Raw genomic sequence first — 15,191 nt, 5'->3', positions numbered from 1 at the left:
TGAAAGGGTCGTGATAGATTTAGCAAGCGTGGGGAACGTGACTGGGGGCTACACGCATCAGCTAACAGAACAGAAAGTGGGGCAATGCTTCCTCATACAATGTCTGGAATTTACAGATAACACAAGTAGTTTAAGTCAGGGGTCGATGTTACTATTTTCCTTTAACTACCAGGGCTAGGTGGTGGCACCAGGCTGTCTAGCTATTTATCTTACTCTTGCTTCTTTTTAACTTTTTGTTTTCTTTTTCTCCTGTCTTATAAACTAGGCAAGGAGTGGGGGGGCAGCAGGAGAAGTAGTGGTCTCCTTCCTCAGGATGTATGTGTCAGGTGTGTTTCTGAGGTGTGTTAGGTGTATGTGTGAGGTGTGTGTGAGGAGGGGTATGTGTGAGGTGTGTGTGACGTGAGGTGTGTGTGTTCGGGTGTGTGTGGTGTTTCTGGGGTATGTGTCTGGCATGTGTCAGATGTGTGGGGATGTGCCTGGGGGTGTGTGTAAAGTGTGTGTCCGGGGTGTGTTTCAGGTGTGTGTGAGATGTATGATGTGTGTATGGTGTGTGTGAGGTGCATGTGTCTGAGGGGTGTGTGGGGTGTGTATGGGTGTGGTGTGTGTGAGTTGTATGTGAAGGGGGCCTGCCCCTCGTATTTCTCGTCAGGTGGACACAAGAGACTGAGAAAAGAAATAAGACACAAAGTATAGAGAAAGAACAGTGGGCCCAGGGGACTGGCACTCAGCATAAGGAGGGCCTGCACTGGCGCTGGTCTCTGAGTTCCCTCAGTATTTATTGATTACTATTTTCACTATCTCAGCAAGGGGAGTGCAGCAGCAGAACAGGGTGATGGTGGGGAGAAGGTCAGCAGGAAAACATGGAGCAAAGGAATCTGCGTCATAAATAAGTTCAAGGAAAGGTACTGTGCCTGGATGCGCACATGGGCTAGATTTATGTTTCTCTTTACCCAAACATCTCAGTGTAGCAAACAGTAACAGAGCAGTATCACCGCCAGCATCTCAACTCCAGCCATAGGGCAGTTTTCTGCTGTCTCAGAATAAAATGAATGGTCAGCCTTACACCGAGACATTCCATTCCCAGGGACATGCAGGAAACAGAGGCCTTCCTCTTATCTCAACCACAAAGAGGCCTTCCTCTTTTACTAATCCTCCTCAGCACAGACCCTTTACGGGTGTTGGGCTGGGGGACAGTAAGGTATTTCCCTTCCAACGAGGCTATATTTCAGGCTGTCTCAGTGAGGGGAAACCTTGGACAATATCCAGGCTTTCTTGAGCAGAGGTCCCTGTGGTTTTCCTCAGTGCATCATGTCCCTGGTTAATAGAGAATGGAGAATGGCGATGACTGTTACCAAGCACACTGCCTGCAAACATACTGTGTACAAGGCACATCCCGCACAGCCCTAAATCCCTTAAACCTTGATTCAATACAGCAACATGTTTCTGTGAGCACAGGGCTGGGGCTGAAGTTACAGGTTAACAGCATCTCAAAGCAGAACAATTTTTCTTAGTAGAGATCAAAATGGAGTTTATTATGTCTTCCTTTTCTCCATAGACACAGTAACAGTCTGATCTCTCTTCCTTTCCCCCACAGTATGTGTTTCTGGAGTGTCTACTGTCAGGTGTGTGGGTGTGTCTGGGGTGTGTACTGGTGCGTCTCATATGTGTGAAATGTATGTGTGAAGGGTGTGTGTGAGGTGTCAGGTGTGTGGGTGTGTCTGGGTTGTGTGTGAGGTGTGTGTGTGTCTGGGGTGTTCCAGGTGTGTGTGAGATGCATGTGTGATGTGCGTATATCTGGTGCGTCTGGCGTGTCTAAGGGGTGTGTGTGGTGTGTGGGTGTGTGGTGTGTGTGAAACGTGTTTCCTGTGTGACTGGTGTCAGGTGTGTGGGTATGTGAGGTGTGTGTCTGGGGTGTATGAGGTGTATGTGTTTGGGTGTGTCTGGTGTGTGTGAACTGTATGTGTCAAGGGCATGTGTGAGGTGTGAGTTGGGAGTGTGTTTCAGATGTGTGTGTAAGAGGTGTGTGTGATGTGTGTATGGTGTGCGTGTCTGGTGTGTCTGAGGGGTGTGTGTGAGGTGTGTGTTTGGATATGTCTGGTGTGTGAGGTGTGTATTTCTGGGGTGTGTGCCAGGTGTGCGTCTGGAGTGTGGGTCAGGTGTGTGTATGTCAGGTGTGTGGTGTGTGTGTCAAGGGTATGTGTGAGGTGAGTGTGTTTGGGTGTCTCTGGTGTTTCTGGGGTATGTGTCATGTGGGCATCAGGTGTGTGTGGGGCATGTGTTTGGCTGTGTCTGCTGTTTAAGGTGTGTGTTTCTGGGGTATCAGGTGTGTGTGTGGTATATGTGAGGTCTGTGGGTGTGTCTGGTGTGTGAGTTGTGTTTCTGGGGTGTCAGGTGTGTGTGTGAGGTGTCTGGGGTGTGTGTGAGGTGTGTGTTTAGATGTATTTGGTGTTTGAGGGGTGTGTTTCAGGGGAGGGTGTCAGGTGTGTGTGGGGGGTGTGTGTGACAAGTGTGTGGGTGTGTCTGGTGTGGATGTGTCGGGTGTGTGTGTGTGAAGTGTGTGTTTGGATGTGTCTGGTGTTTGAGGTGTGCTTCTGGGGGTGTCAGGTGTGTGTCAGGTGTGAAGTGTGTGGATGTCTGGTGTTTGACGTGTTTCTGCGGGGTGTCAGGTGTGTGTGTGAGGTGTGTGTTTGGATGTATCTGGTGTTTGAGGTGTTTCTGGGGTGTGTGTGTCAGGTGTGTGGGGGGTGTGTCAAATGTGGGGTATCAGGTGTGTGTTGGGTGTGAGGTGTCAGGTGTATGCTTCTGGGGGTGTGTGAGGTGTGTGTGTGTCAGGTGTGGGGTGAGCATCTGGGGTGTGTGCATCTGGGATGTGTGTGTCAGGTGTGTGTCTGGGGTGTGTGTCAGGTGTGTGTCGGGTATGTGTGAAGTGTGTGTTTGGTGTTTGAAGTGTGTGATTCTGAAGGTGTGTCAGGTGTGTGGGGTGTGTGTGCCTGGGGTGTGTGTTTGGATGTGTCTGGTGTTTGAGGTGTGTGTCAGGTGTGTGTGTGTCAGATGTGTCTGGTGAGAGTGTGGGGTGTGTCTGTGAGGTGTGTGGGATGAGTGTGAGGTGTGTGGATGGTTCTGGTGTTTGAGGTGTGGTTTCTGGGGGTGTGTCAGGTATGTGTGTGAGGTGTGTGGTGAGGCCCGGGCAGGGTCCGAGGGGCGCATGCGCGGCTCCCTAGCAGGGGCGGTGGGTGGGGTAGGGGGTGCAGGGCCAGAGCCCAGGCCCCGCCTCCAGCCGCGTTTCCATGGCGACCGCAGCCTCGGTCTCGCCGCTTCTGCCCCCGCCCCGCCCGGCTGTGAAGCGTCTGGAACCGCATCCTCCGCATCCACATCCGCACCGTCGTCCTCCCCGACCGCGTCCTGCAGCAGCTGCCAGTGGAGCCGCCTGTGAGCTATTTCCACATTTCTCCTTGCAGAGTGGGGGCGGGGGGCCCGAGTGGGTGCGGGGGTGCGAGGCGCGTGTACGGCAGTGTGCGAGGTGCGTGTGCTCGCAAGTGCGCTTGTGCGTGGCGCGCGTGCGGATGAGGGTGTGTGTGCGTGTGTGCGAGGCGCGTGTGCGGATGGGAGTGTGCAGGGCGCGCTGCACGGCCGACCCTCTCCCGCGGGCCTCCTCTGGTTGTCCCAGGCCAGGCCGACCCCGCGGACCCAAGGCAGTGGTCTCCAGGCCTCCCGTGACGGCGGGGCGCCGGCACGAGGGTCGCAGCCTGCAGTTCAGGGTGTCTCCGAAGTGGGCAGGGGGTGCCAGTTCCAGCTTCTGCCCAGCTCTGTCTGCGGGGGGGGTGGGGGGCGGGCGGCAGAAGGGGCGTCGGACCAGAGCACCGAGGAGAGGCTGCCGGCTCGGGGGTGCGGGGTGGTGGGTGGTCTTGATGGGGGCGTCTGCGTGATAGGCAGGAAGCGGCCAGAAGGCCGGGAGGGGCGCGGCTCCGGAACCACCTGCAACAGGCTCGGGTGCGGGGCCACAGGTGGCTGGACTGGAAGCGGAAGCAGCTGCGCGCCCACTCCCCTCCGCGGGGCTGCGCCGGTACCGCAGTGCAGCTGCCTTTAAATCAGCCGGGCAGCCACGGCCGCCGGCAGCGCCAGGGGCGGGAGGCTGCAGTGGCGCCCGCGGGGGAGGGGCGGGACCCTCAGGGATCCGCAGTCACACGCTCTTTTGCCCGGCCCACACAAGCCCACCTGCGCGCACCCCCCAGCGTGACGCAGCATTCCAGGTTGGGGGACGCATGCGAAAGCGAGTCTGGGACGTGACCTCCAGCCGAGCTACCATGGACTTTCGACTGAGAGCCTGCACCCCCGCCCGCGCCATCCATCTGTCATCCGCACGGCCTCGCTCACCCGCGCCCCCACCCATCTGCCGTCAGCATCCCACGCCTCCCCCTGCCCCAGAGACAGGAGCCGGGCACTGCCTCCCTGCCAGAACGCGGTGGGTGGGGCGCTGGGGACCCGCAGAAGATGCCGCGACAGCGCAGGTGCAGGGAGGGGCCGGGAGGAGGAGCAGAGGCGGCCCCCTAGTTGCACGAGCCGCGTGCCTTCCGTGGGAGGAGGCCCCCATGATGCAGCAGTGCAAAGGGACGGTCTGGTGTGTGGGGCGGGAGGGTTGGACCCCACACACAGGCCAGTCCCCGCTTCCAACCCCGCATTCCGCCTGGGGCGCTGGGCCTGGAACCAGAAGCGAGGCTCCAGTGGGCCCCCAACGGCTTTTTCTTCCTGAAGACGCTTCTCGGGCCTGTCTCCATTGCCATGCAAACCCGCGATGACGTAAATTGGCCGTCCGAGGAGTTGGAGTTGAAGTTTGGCACGAAGGAGACCCCAGAAGCGCAGCTCCTCCTGGCGGGGTCCTGACCCCTGGCGCCGGCCCCCCGGGGCATTCCTCTACCCTATGGCGCTGCGGGCCGTGACTGCGCCCCCTTCTCCGCCCCCCTCTCCCATCTGTACAGAGGCTGGGCTTGCTCTGGGAGTCCGCTCCGGGGAGACCCCTGACCCCTCCTCCTCGGTGGTACCCCCACCCCCGCGGGCCAAGCTCCACCTCAAGCCCCGGCGCGCGCCGCCTTCGCCCCACAACCACTTCATTCCCCGGACTCTTGGCCCTCCGCTGCTCCAACTCCGCTTCCATGGATCTCTCCTGTATTTAAGCCCCGAAGGGCCTCGTCCGTCTCCACCTGCACACACAGGGACTCTGGCTGCACCGTGAAACCTCGTCCGCGGAGTGCCCATTGCCCCTGCCTGGGCCACGTGGGGACCCACCTCAGGCAGAGTCTCCAGCCCGGGGTGGGTGTTCGGGGGGCACTGCACGGCCTCTTCTGGAAAAGCCCGGCCGGGCACAGGGTCGCCTGTGATGAACGCACAGCAACAAGGGGCACGGGTTAGGGCCCCAGAGCGCGTGGTCAGGTCCACGACTGGGGACCCTGTCTCCCCTCGCCCAGCTCCTTCCGGCTCAGAGTGGCCTCCCCCATCTCCTATCCAGCCCTCGCTTTTCAGCCTCACTGCCCCCCCCACGCAGATCCTTTCCCCCTCTGGTCCTTCCCCCTCAGTTCTTTCCACACGCAAAATCTGCCACCTCCAAATCCTTCCCCCTCTGATCCTTCCCCTTCAGATCCTTCCCCCTCATATTTTTCCCCCTCAGGTCCTTCCCCCCTCAGATCCTTCCCCTCTCAGATCCTTCCCCCTCGTGCCCCTCCCCCCCATGCCCTTCCCCCTCAGATCCTTCCCCCTCGTGCCCCTCCCCCCTCATGCCCTTCCCCGTCAGATCCTTCAGAGCTTTCCCCTTCAGAGCCTTTCCGCCTCAGATCCTCCCCTACTCTGATCATTCCGCTTTCAGATCTTTCCCTCTCAGGTCTTTCCACACCTCTCAGATTCTTTCACCCTCAGGTCTTTCCCCCTCAGATCCTTCCCCTTCATATTTTTCCCGCCTGAGAGCCTTCCACTCAGATCATTCCGCCCTCAGGTTCTTGCTTATCAGATGCTTCCCTATCAGATCCTTCCACCTTCACATTTTTCCCCAGACGAAAGTTGCCACCTCCTAACTTTTTGCTCTCAGGTCCTTCCCCCTCAATCATTCCCCCTCAGATCCTTCCACCGTCAGATCCTTCCTCCTCAGGTCCTTCCCCTTCATATCCTTCCCCGCCCAGAACTTTCCACTCACGGATCATTCCGCCCTCAGATTTTTCCCCCCTCAGGTCCTTTCCCCCTCAGATCCTTCCCCGTTCAGATCCTTCTGCCCACAGAGCCTTCCCGCCTCAGAGCCTTCCACTCTCAGATCTTTCCCCCTCAGAGTCTTCTCCCTTCAGAACCTTCCCTCTCAGATACTTCCGCTCTACTTGGGATCCTACCCCACTTGAATCCTTCCGCCAGTTTGAGTCTTCCCGCCTCAGATCCTTCCACCCTCGGATCCTTCCCCCAGTGTCGGATCCTTACGCCCTCGGATCCCTCCCCCACCCCGTTGGGGTCCCTCCCCTCTCAGATTCTTCCACCCTCGACTCCCTCCGCTCCACCCCACCCCCACCCGCGCAATCCTCCCCCATTGGATCCCTCTGCCCTTGGATCCCTCACCCCTTGGATCGTTCCCCCCATCGGCACAATCCTTCATCCTTCCCCTTCAGATCCTTCCACCTTGCAATCATTCCATCCTCAGTTCCGTCCACCCTTAGATTCTTCTCCACGCAGATGCCTGCGCATTATCTGTACTTGAGTGGCAGCAGCTGGGCAGAAGCTCTGTGACCGCGGGTCCGCTGCTCCTGTTCCCGTGGCGCCTTCCCACACCTGGAACTCGCAGCGGAGCCTGGCCACTGCCAGGCGAGAAAAAGTGGTCACTGCTGGCTCTGGCAGTTAACTGGACGTCCCAGCGCTGCTGTCACAAATTACAAGCAGGTGGCTTAAAATAAATTCTTTCACCGTTCTAAAGTCAAGAAGTCCAAAATGAAGGTGTTCACAGGGCCATGCTCCCTCCAAAGCCTCTAGGGGAGCTTCTTCCTCGCTTCCTCCAGCTTTTGGTGGCCCAAGCAATCCTTAGGTTTCAGCTGCATCATTCCAGTCCCTGCTCCGTCTACACATAGCACTCTTCTACACTTAATTTCCCTGTAATAAGGATACTAGTTTTGGATCAAGGCCCACCCTGATTCAGGACGAGTTTATTTTAGCTTGATTAATCTGCAAGGCCCTATTTTCAAATAAGGTCCCATTCAAAGGCACCCTTCACACAGATCCTAAGACTTGAATGTATTTTTGAGGGAACATCGTTCAGCCCACAATGTACCCTCATCATTTGTGGGTTGCAACTGTCTTCTCCCAGTATTGGTTTCTGCTACCATTTTCTGAAGGCTGTTTTGATAAGCAGAAGTTCATAGTTTTGATGAAGTCATTTTATCAATATTTTCTTTTGTGGTTAGTACCTCTTGTCCTAATGAAAAAATCTTTCCCTCCCTGAGATCAGAAAAATCTTCTTCTATATTAAATTTGAGGTGCTTTATTGTTTTGCTTTTCCAATTCAGGTTTATCCATCTGGAGTAGACTTCTCTGTGTAATGTGAGGTAGGGATCAGGCTCACTGCTTTTGATGCGGACAGAGGTTTACTGAGAGGCAGCCACACTGCAAATCAGGGTCTGTGTGTGCAAAGTGTGTCATGTGGGACTTCTTCCACCACACAGTAGCCCCACACCACTCCATTTCCAGTGCTGTGCAACAAGCCAGACCCTGGCAAATGAGACCTCCTCCATGTTTTTTTGGTTTTTTTTTTGTTTGTTTTTTGATGGAGTTTTGCTCTTGTTACCCAGGCTGGAGTGCAGTGGCACAATCTCAGCTCACTGCAACCTCTGCCTGCCAGGTTCAAGCGATTCTCCTGCCTCAGCCTCTCAACTAGCTGGGATTATAGGCGTGTGCCACCATGCCTGGCTAATTTTTGTATTTTTAGTCAAGACGGGGTTTCACTATGTTGGCCAGGTTGGTCTCAAACTCCTGATCTTGTGATCCACCCGCCTCTGCCTGCCAAAATGCTGGGATTACAGGCGTGAGCCACCACGCCCGGCAGCCCATGTTATTTTCCAAGATACTTGGTGTGTTCCTGCCCCTCTGCCTTCCATGTAAAATGACAGTGCTTGTCAAGTTCATTTAAAAAACTGTTGGGATTTTGATTAAGATTTACTGCATCTATAGATTTGGGGGTGGGTAATTTGTTTAAACATGGAAACTCCCCAAATCCATAGACACAGCCTTCCCCCTTTACTTGGGGGATTTAGCTTTTCTTGGTCTCTGTCGACAATGTTCCCTGGTTTCCATGTGGAGGCCCTGCCCTGTCCCTGTTCCTCAGCTCTTTTTACACCTATTCTTGAGGATTTGATAGTTTTGATATTATTTAAATTGAGTACTTCAATAAATTATATATTTATTTATTTTTGCCACTCACATATAGGAATGTAACTGATTTCTGAATACCTTAAATCCAACAGCCTTGCCAAACTCACTTTTTGATCCTTATGATTAGTCTATAGATTCTTCTGGGGTTTCAAAACACAGAAAGTGTTTCATGGGTGAATAATCAGAGTATTGTTTATTTTTGCCTGGCACTAGAGCTCATTTCTTTGTCCTACCCTACAGCATTGGCTGAGACCTTTAGCGCCCTAACTTGTAGAACCGCAGATCAAGGCGCTTTCAGGATTCACATTCAGTGAGGTTTGCTGTGGGGATTTTGTGGTTCACTGTTACTGGGTTACAGCACTCACCGCCTGCCTTAGTGCGCTAATGGGTCCGAGGAATAGTAAATGAGCCCTGAGTCTTACCGAGTTACTTCTACTCCTCTAGCAATTGATTAGATACGCTTTTTCATTGTTCTGTTAATACGGTGAAAAATACGATTGCTTGCCAAATATTAAGCCAAACTTCATTTCCAGAATACACCCAACCTGTCATATGTTGCCTTGTATTCGCTGGACTCACCCTGCTTGAGCTTTGGGGCTTCGCAGTGGTGTGCGCGTGTGGAGGGGGCTGGCCTGTGAGCTCCTCTCCGATGCTGTCCGTGCTGGGTTAGGGGACTGAGGCTACGTTGGCCGCAGGAGCTGGTGAGTGCTCCCTTGTCTTTCTGAAAGAGTTTTGTGGACGTTTGCATTACTTTCCCTGTAAATGGTTGGTAGAATGCTGTGGTGATGCTGTCTGCGCTTGGAGTTCTTTGTGAGAAGGTTGCAATGGCAGATTCTCTTTCTTTCTTTCTTCTTATTCTTCTTCTTCTTTTTTTTTTTTTTTTTTTTTTTTGAGGCGGAGTCTCATTCTGTCACCCACGCTGGAGTGCAGTGTCACGATCTCTGCTCATTGCATCCTCCGCCTCCCGGGTTCAGGCGATTCTCCCGCCTCAGCCTCCCGAGTAGCTGGGACCCCAGGCGCCACCATCGCACCGGGCCGCAGGTTCCGTTTCTACTGCACAGAGGACCTTTCTTTTTTTCCTTTGATTGATTGAATACATTTTGTTTTTCTGCTTTTTCCATCCATCAGCTCGGAGGTCATCCGATACATTCCTTTTCTCTAGGAGGTCCGCCTGAAGGCGAAGCCGAGCACCCTCGGCCTCTCCGGGGTTAGTGGGGCCCTGCTGTGGCGTTCAGCTCCGCAGGGGCCCGGCTCTCCGCGGCCTTTAGCGTCGGGCTCGCAGCTGGGCTGACTCGCGGGTGCCCTCTTGTGGCCGCTCTGTCTCACTTCCTGCGTCTCGGGCAGAGTCGCCGGACAGAACGAGGACTGACTTCAGGATAAGCACGTCCCACGCCGCTTATTGCGAGGGATGTTCTTTTTTTTTTTTTTTTTTTTTTTTTTTTTTTTTTTTTTTTTTTTTTTTTTTTTTTTTTTTTTTTGAGATGGAGTCTTGCTCTGCCGCCCGGGCTGGAGTGCAGTGGCCGGCTCTCAGCTCACTGCAAGCTCCGCCTCCCGGGTTCACGCCATTCTCCTGTCTCAGCCTCCCGAGTAGCTGGGACTACAGGCGCCCGCCAGGTCGCCCGGCTAGTTTTTTGTATTTTTTAGTAGAGACGGGGTTTCACCGTATTAGCCAGGATGGTCTCGATCTCCTGACCTCGTGATCCGCCCGTCTCGGCCTCCCAAAGTGCTGGGATTACAGGCTTGAGCCACCGCGCCCGGCCCGCGAGGGATGTTCTTATATTAAAAATGGGCTCGTTGCTTATCTGAAATTCAAATTTAGCTGGATCTCCAGCATTTTTATGTGCTGAGTCTGGCACCCAACTCTCCAGACTGATGTCCGGGATTGTCGGCTTTAGGAGGTTGTCTAGAGTCAGGCGGGGTGGCTCATTCCTGTAATCCCAGCACTGTGGGAGGCTGAGGCAAGCAGATCGCTTGAGACCAGCCTGGGCAACCTGGCGAAACCCCGCCTCTACAAAACATGTAAAAATTAGCCAGGCGTGGTGGTTTGCGCCTGTGGTCCCAGGTACTCGGGAGGCTGAGATGGTAGGATTGCTTAAGCCCAGGAGGCAGAGGCTGCAGTGAGCCAGGATCACACCACTGCACTCCCACCTGGGCCACAAAACAAGATCCTATCTCAAAAAAAAAAAAAAAAGAAGAAGAAGAAGAAGGAAAAAGAGGAGGTTGTCTAGAGCAGCCGCTGGTGGAAGACTCCCCCGGCTTCATGGACAGTCACTGGTTGGGGTGTTCTCCCCTGCAGTGCTGTGGGGTCCAGGGGGGCTGTAGGGGTCGAGAAGGTACAGTACCCAGCATCTGGCTGGATTTGACCGGTTTGCCCAAGGAGGCTGGCCTGACCACTTACAGCCTGTCCCTGGCTCTGGTGTGAGGAGCATTAGGACCAGCTCAGGGTCCTCTGGCTTTAGAGGCAGCTGGCGTGGGTGTCCAGGGGGCAGCCTGTGGGCAGTGACCCTGTCTGTCTCTGGACAGGACAAGCACTGCCATCCACCATGGTGAAGCTGGGCTGCAGCTTCTCTGGGAAGCCAGGTAAAGACCCTGGGGACCAGGATGGGGCTGCCATGGACAGTGTGCCTCTGATCAGCCCCTTGGACGTCAGCCAGCTCCAGCCGCCGCTCCCTGACCAGGTGAGGGCCTGGGCCAGCGTGGGGTCCCTTCTCAGGCTCCCCTGGGAACAAAGGGGTGTGGGGTGAGGTTTGTCTAGATGTGGCCTCTTCCCAGATGCAGTAGAGCAAGCAGAAGGACCATGGGGACCAAAACCCCAGTTGGCCATGGGCACTCTATGTGACCTCCTGGTCAGCTCCCCCATATGCCAGAGCTGGGCAAACTGGCCGACGGGTAACCAAGAATTCACGCACTGCCTCCTAGACAGCAGCCTGCCCACGTGCTGTCCACAGGGCACCCAGCAGGCAACGCTTCCCACCCTTCTCCTCGGGGCATGGCCCTGTCCTGGGTTGAGCCTGAGATATGGAGGTCCTTGGGCAAGTGACCACTGGGGGTGCTTATAGCAGAAACTGGGGAGAAGCAAAGAGCTCAGTTCTAGCCCAGCCCAGTTTGACCTGCTAGGGAGTTGTGCAGCATGAAGGGCACCCCGAGTTTCCCTGCTGGAGGTGGGGGCAGCATCTATGCTGGGGACCCGGGACAGGAGGACCACCCCTGCTGGCCAAGGGCAATTCTCCAGCACCCTGAATTGAAGGCAGCAGGCAAAGCGAGGGGCTCCGTCAGCAACCAGGCCAAGCCCAGGGCTGCCATGTGCCCAGCAGACTTTCAGTGTCCACCTTCCCTTGGCCTAACTTTGTGGCTGCTGGAGCCCTGCCGTTCACCAGACGGTCCTGGGAGATGGTCAGGGTCAACTCCACTGCCACGAAGCTGAGCCTGGCTCCTTCCCCTCTCAGTTCAGGGCTCTCTTGGGTCCCTGCCAGCTGCCCACTGAGGCCATGGCCATCTCTTTTCACAGGTGGTCATCAAGACGCAGACAGAATACCAGCTGTCCTCCCCAGACCAGCAGAAGAAGTTCCCTGACCTGGAGGGCCAGAGGCTGAACTGCAGCCACCCAGAGGAAGGGCGCAGGGTAACCACACTCACCCCACCCACTGTGGGGGCTCAGGGCAGGGGGAGAAGGTGGAAGGCAGCTGGGGGTGCCTGGGCTCAGGCCAGGCCGGGCTGGAGTCCCCTTGCTGTCTGGGAGGAGAGGGTGGCAGTGAGCCATCCCGCCCAGAGCTGGCCTCCAACTGCCCTGCAGTCATCAGGCCCCCTCGCAAGGCTGCAGGTGCGGACTGACCAAATGGTGGTGCTCCTGAGATGTTTCTCTTCCTGGGAAGCGCTGGCCAGTAGTGCTTGCCTGTTTGCCCAGAGGGTCATTGTCTCATCTTCAGTGACTTACGGGCTTTCTATGTAATACTTTCTGCAGTATATCTGGCAAATATCTTCTCTCATCCTCTTGTTTAAATCTCTCAACGTTATTAAGATAGCTTTAGTCATTTTTAGTGGACTGTTTCCAAAGCCTTCCATTCTCCAGTATTAAGATCTGCTAGGGCTCCCCGCCCCTGGCTTCACGTTCCAGTCTGCAGCTTATGTTACAGCACCCACTGTGGGCAGTCCCCTGGGAGGCCTGGTGAATGCAGCCTCCGACTCACCTGAGGCTGTGGCCCCCATCCCCTGTGGAGCCCACACTGAAGGGAAGCTGCAAATTCCTGCAAGACCCACCGGGGTCAAAGGCCACATCACTTTACCTGGTGGCAGATGTCTCCAGAACCCCAGTGGAGGGGCTGCCAGCAAGGCCTGGCCCCCAGAGGTGATGCCTGTACACTTGACCCTCGGAAAAGTCGGAAAAGCCACTGGCTGCCCAGGGCAGGGGTGGGGTATCAAGACTGGAGGGCGGGGATGGTCCTGTGCCAGCCCCAGCCCCTGAGGGGCTCCCCACAAAGGCGACCCCACCTGGCGTGGCTGAGCCCCTCTCTGCCCTCCTGCCAGCTGCCCACTGCGCGGATGATCGCCTTCGCCATGGCACTGCTGGGCTGCGTGTTGATCATGTACAAGGCCATCTGGTACGATCAGTTCACCTGCCCCGACGGCTTCCTGCTGCGGGTAAGGGGGCCAGAGCTCTGGTGGGGGGCAGTGGAGCTGCCCCTCCTCCCATAGCGTCCAGGCAGGGGGTGGCAGGGGTGTCTACTGCTGCTGGGGGAACGTGGTCTCCAAAGCCATGTTCCTGTTCCTTCTCTAGAACATGAAATTCTATCTTTTGAAAATTTAAAAGAAAAGATGTGTTAGTGATGGGTTTCTCTTCTTGTAATTTAAAAAATAAGTAAGTCCGGGCGCGGTGGCTCACGCCTGTCATCCCAGCACTTTGGGAGGCCGAGACGGGTGGATCACGACGAGGTCAGGAGATCGAGACCATCCTGGCTAATATGGTGAAACCCCGTCTCTACTAAAAAATACAAAAAACTAGCCGGGCAAGGTGGCGGGCGCCTGTAGTCCCAACTACTCGGGAGGCTGAGGCAGGAGAATGGCGTAAACCCGGGAGGCGGAGCTTGCCGTGAGCTGAGGTCCGGCCACTGCACTCCAGCCTGGGCGACACAGCCAGACTCTGTCTCAAAAAAAAAATAACAATAATAAGTAAAAGATGAGGCAGAAAAGGTCGCCATCCAGCCGTCTCTCTAGGGGTCATCTGTCCTCCTGAGTGATTTGTGTGAAGTTTTATTTTTATATAACATGATATTAATGCTCCCTACATATTTGGCAAATATTTTCTTCCATCCTTTTTTTTTTTTAAATCTCTTTGCCAATAATAGTTATAGCATTTAGTGTGTTTTTAGAAAGCCTTTTATTTATCAGAAGTAAAATCTCCTTTTCTCCTTAACTCCATGGTTTACGTTCTGGAGCGCGCTCGCAAAGGCCTCGCTGGGCTGAGCAGGTCCACTGGTGTCTGCGCCCCTCTCCCTGGGTGGCCCCCTCCCCTTACAACCCGCGACCTCCTGGCTCTGTGCCCCCCCACCCCCCGCCAGGGCCCTGAATTCTGAACCGGAGGCTGACCTTCGGTGTCCTGAAACCATGGCTCCGTTACAAACTGTCCGCAGTGCCCCCAACCGCAGAAGCGGGAGGGCCCGGGACCGGGGCGCACAGGAGGGCTCAGCCCGCCGGCCCTGACCCAGCCCTTCCCGCAGCACAAGATCTGCACGCCGCTGACCCTGGAGATGTACTACACGGAGATGGACCCCGAGCGCCACCGCAGCATCCTGGCGGCCATCGGGGCCTACCCGCTGAGCCGCAAGCACGGCACGGAGACGCCGGCGGCCTGGGGGGACGGCTACCGCGCCGCCAAGGAGGAGCGCAAGGGGCCCACCCAGGCTGGGGCGGCGGCGGCCACCGAACCCCCCGGCAAGCCGTCGGCCAAGGCGGAGAAGGAGGCGGCGCCGAAGGCGGCCGGGAGCGCGGCGCCCCCGCCCGTGCAGTGATGGTCTCGGGCCCCGCAGCCCGGTCCGGGGTAGGTGCGCGCCGCGGGGCCCCGGCCGGCTCTGCCCAGGTCTCTTCCTGGCCTCCTGACACCGCTTCTGAGCCAGAGACCCCCGCCACCCGTCCCTTCCTCTTCTCTCCGACCCGGCCCGCCAGAACCTCGGGAGTGCGGGGTGTGAATCCGAGCCCGCGGTGGGGCGCGGTGTCCGTGGGGAGCCCCCGGCCGCGTCGCCGCTCTCAACCCTCGGGCTCTGTCTCCGCAGCGTCCCCCGCCAGCTCCTGTGACCAGCGCGTCGCCCGATGCTCTCCGCCGTGTTCGTGTCTCGCCCCCAGGCGCCCTCGCTGCAGCCCCGCCCCCGTGGGTCTCTGACTCTGTCGCTTTTCTCTAAGTAAAGATTTCACGTTCACCAAAGTCTTCCATCTCTCCTGCGCGTCCTCTGCCCGGCTGGTCTTTCTCCCGCCACCCACCCCGCCAGCTGTGAGTGAGGCCGGCATTGTGCTCCCCCCAGGGACCCCCGAAGGACCCAGGAGAGATTCCGTGGGGGCAGCTCCCGGGAAGCTGTGGCGCGCCCAGGCAGAGCACGCACATCCTCGCGCTGCGTGGTCCCAGCCTTGTCCAAGCCCCACCGGGATATGCCTTAATGGCGGGGCTCCGGCCCACCCAGGGGAGCCTCGGGTCCATCCCTAACCGCTGCCCAGTCCCTTGTCCTGCTGGTTCCACCCCCACCATCTACCGGGTGCTGGGCCTGGGTCCCGGGCGTCCCCTCTCTGACAGGAGTGTCTGCCTCCCCGCTGACCCC

The 15,191-nt window shown here is 56.7% G+C and overlaps 1 protein-coding gene across 3 annotated transcripts; it reads left to right on the top strand.

Moving 5' to 3' along the window:
* Positions 1-3,279: 3,279 nt before the first annotated feature.
* Positions 3,280-14,798, top strand: CALY (calcyon neuron specific vesicular protein). 3 transcript variants are annotated; one of them, XM_030940471.1, is made up of 8 exons: positions 3,344-3,429; positions 4,211-4,462; positions 4,753-5,307; positions 10,912-11,066; positions 11,897-12,010; positions 12,913-13,026; positions 14,103-14,422; positions 14,655-14,798. In XM_030940471.1, the coding sequence occupies exons 4-7, from the start codon at positions 10,932-10,934 to the stop codon at positions 14,391-14,393; spliced, it is 654 nt and encodes a 217-aa protein (XP_030796331.1). In that variant the 5' UTR covers positions 3,344-3,429; positions 4,211-4,462; positions 4,753-5,307; positions 10,912-10,931; the 3' UTR covers positions 14,394-14,422; positions 14,655-14,798. The 3 variants fall into 3 exon arrangements, with proteins under 3 accessions (XP_010381056.2, XP_030796331.1, XP_030796332.1); XM_010382754.2 differs by lacking the exons at positions 4,211-4,462; positions 4,753-5,307 and having other exon boundaries at positions 3,280-3,429; XM_030940472.1 differs by lacking the exons at positions 3,344-3,429; positions 4,211-4,462; positions 4,753-5,307 and adding an exon at positions 7,970-9,089.
* The last annotated feature ends 393 nt before the right edge of the window (positions 14,799-15,191 follow it).

This window comes from Rhinopithecus roxellana, chromosome 11 (genome assembly GCF_007565055.1).
Source record: "Rhinopithecus roxellana isolate Shanxi Qingling chromosome 11, ASM756505v1, whole genome shotgun sequence".
Taxonomy (NCBI): Eukaryota; Metazoa; Chordata; class Mammalia; order Primates; family Cercopithecidae; genus Rhinopithecus; species Rhinopithecus roxellana.
Note: the sequence above shows the minus strand (reverse complement) of the source record. Positions and strands in the feature narration are given on the sequence as shown.

Bases quoted from the DNA above. Each gene is read 5' to 3' on its own strand.
- CALY (XM_010382754.2), top strand. From the start codon at position 10,932: ATGGTGAAGCTGGGCTGCAGCTTCTCTGGGAAGCCAGGTAAAGACCCT. The intron at 12,011-12,912 runs GTAACCACACTC...CCCTCCTGCCAG, and splicing joins ACCCAGAGGAAGGGCGCAGG to CTGCCCACTGCGCGGATGAT. The intron at 13,027-14,102 runs GTAAGGGGGCCA...CCCTTCCCGCAG, and splicing joins CCGACGGCTTCCTGCTGCGG to CACAAGATCTGCACGCCGCT.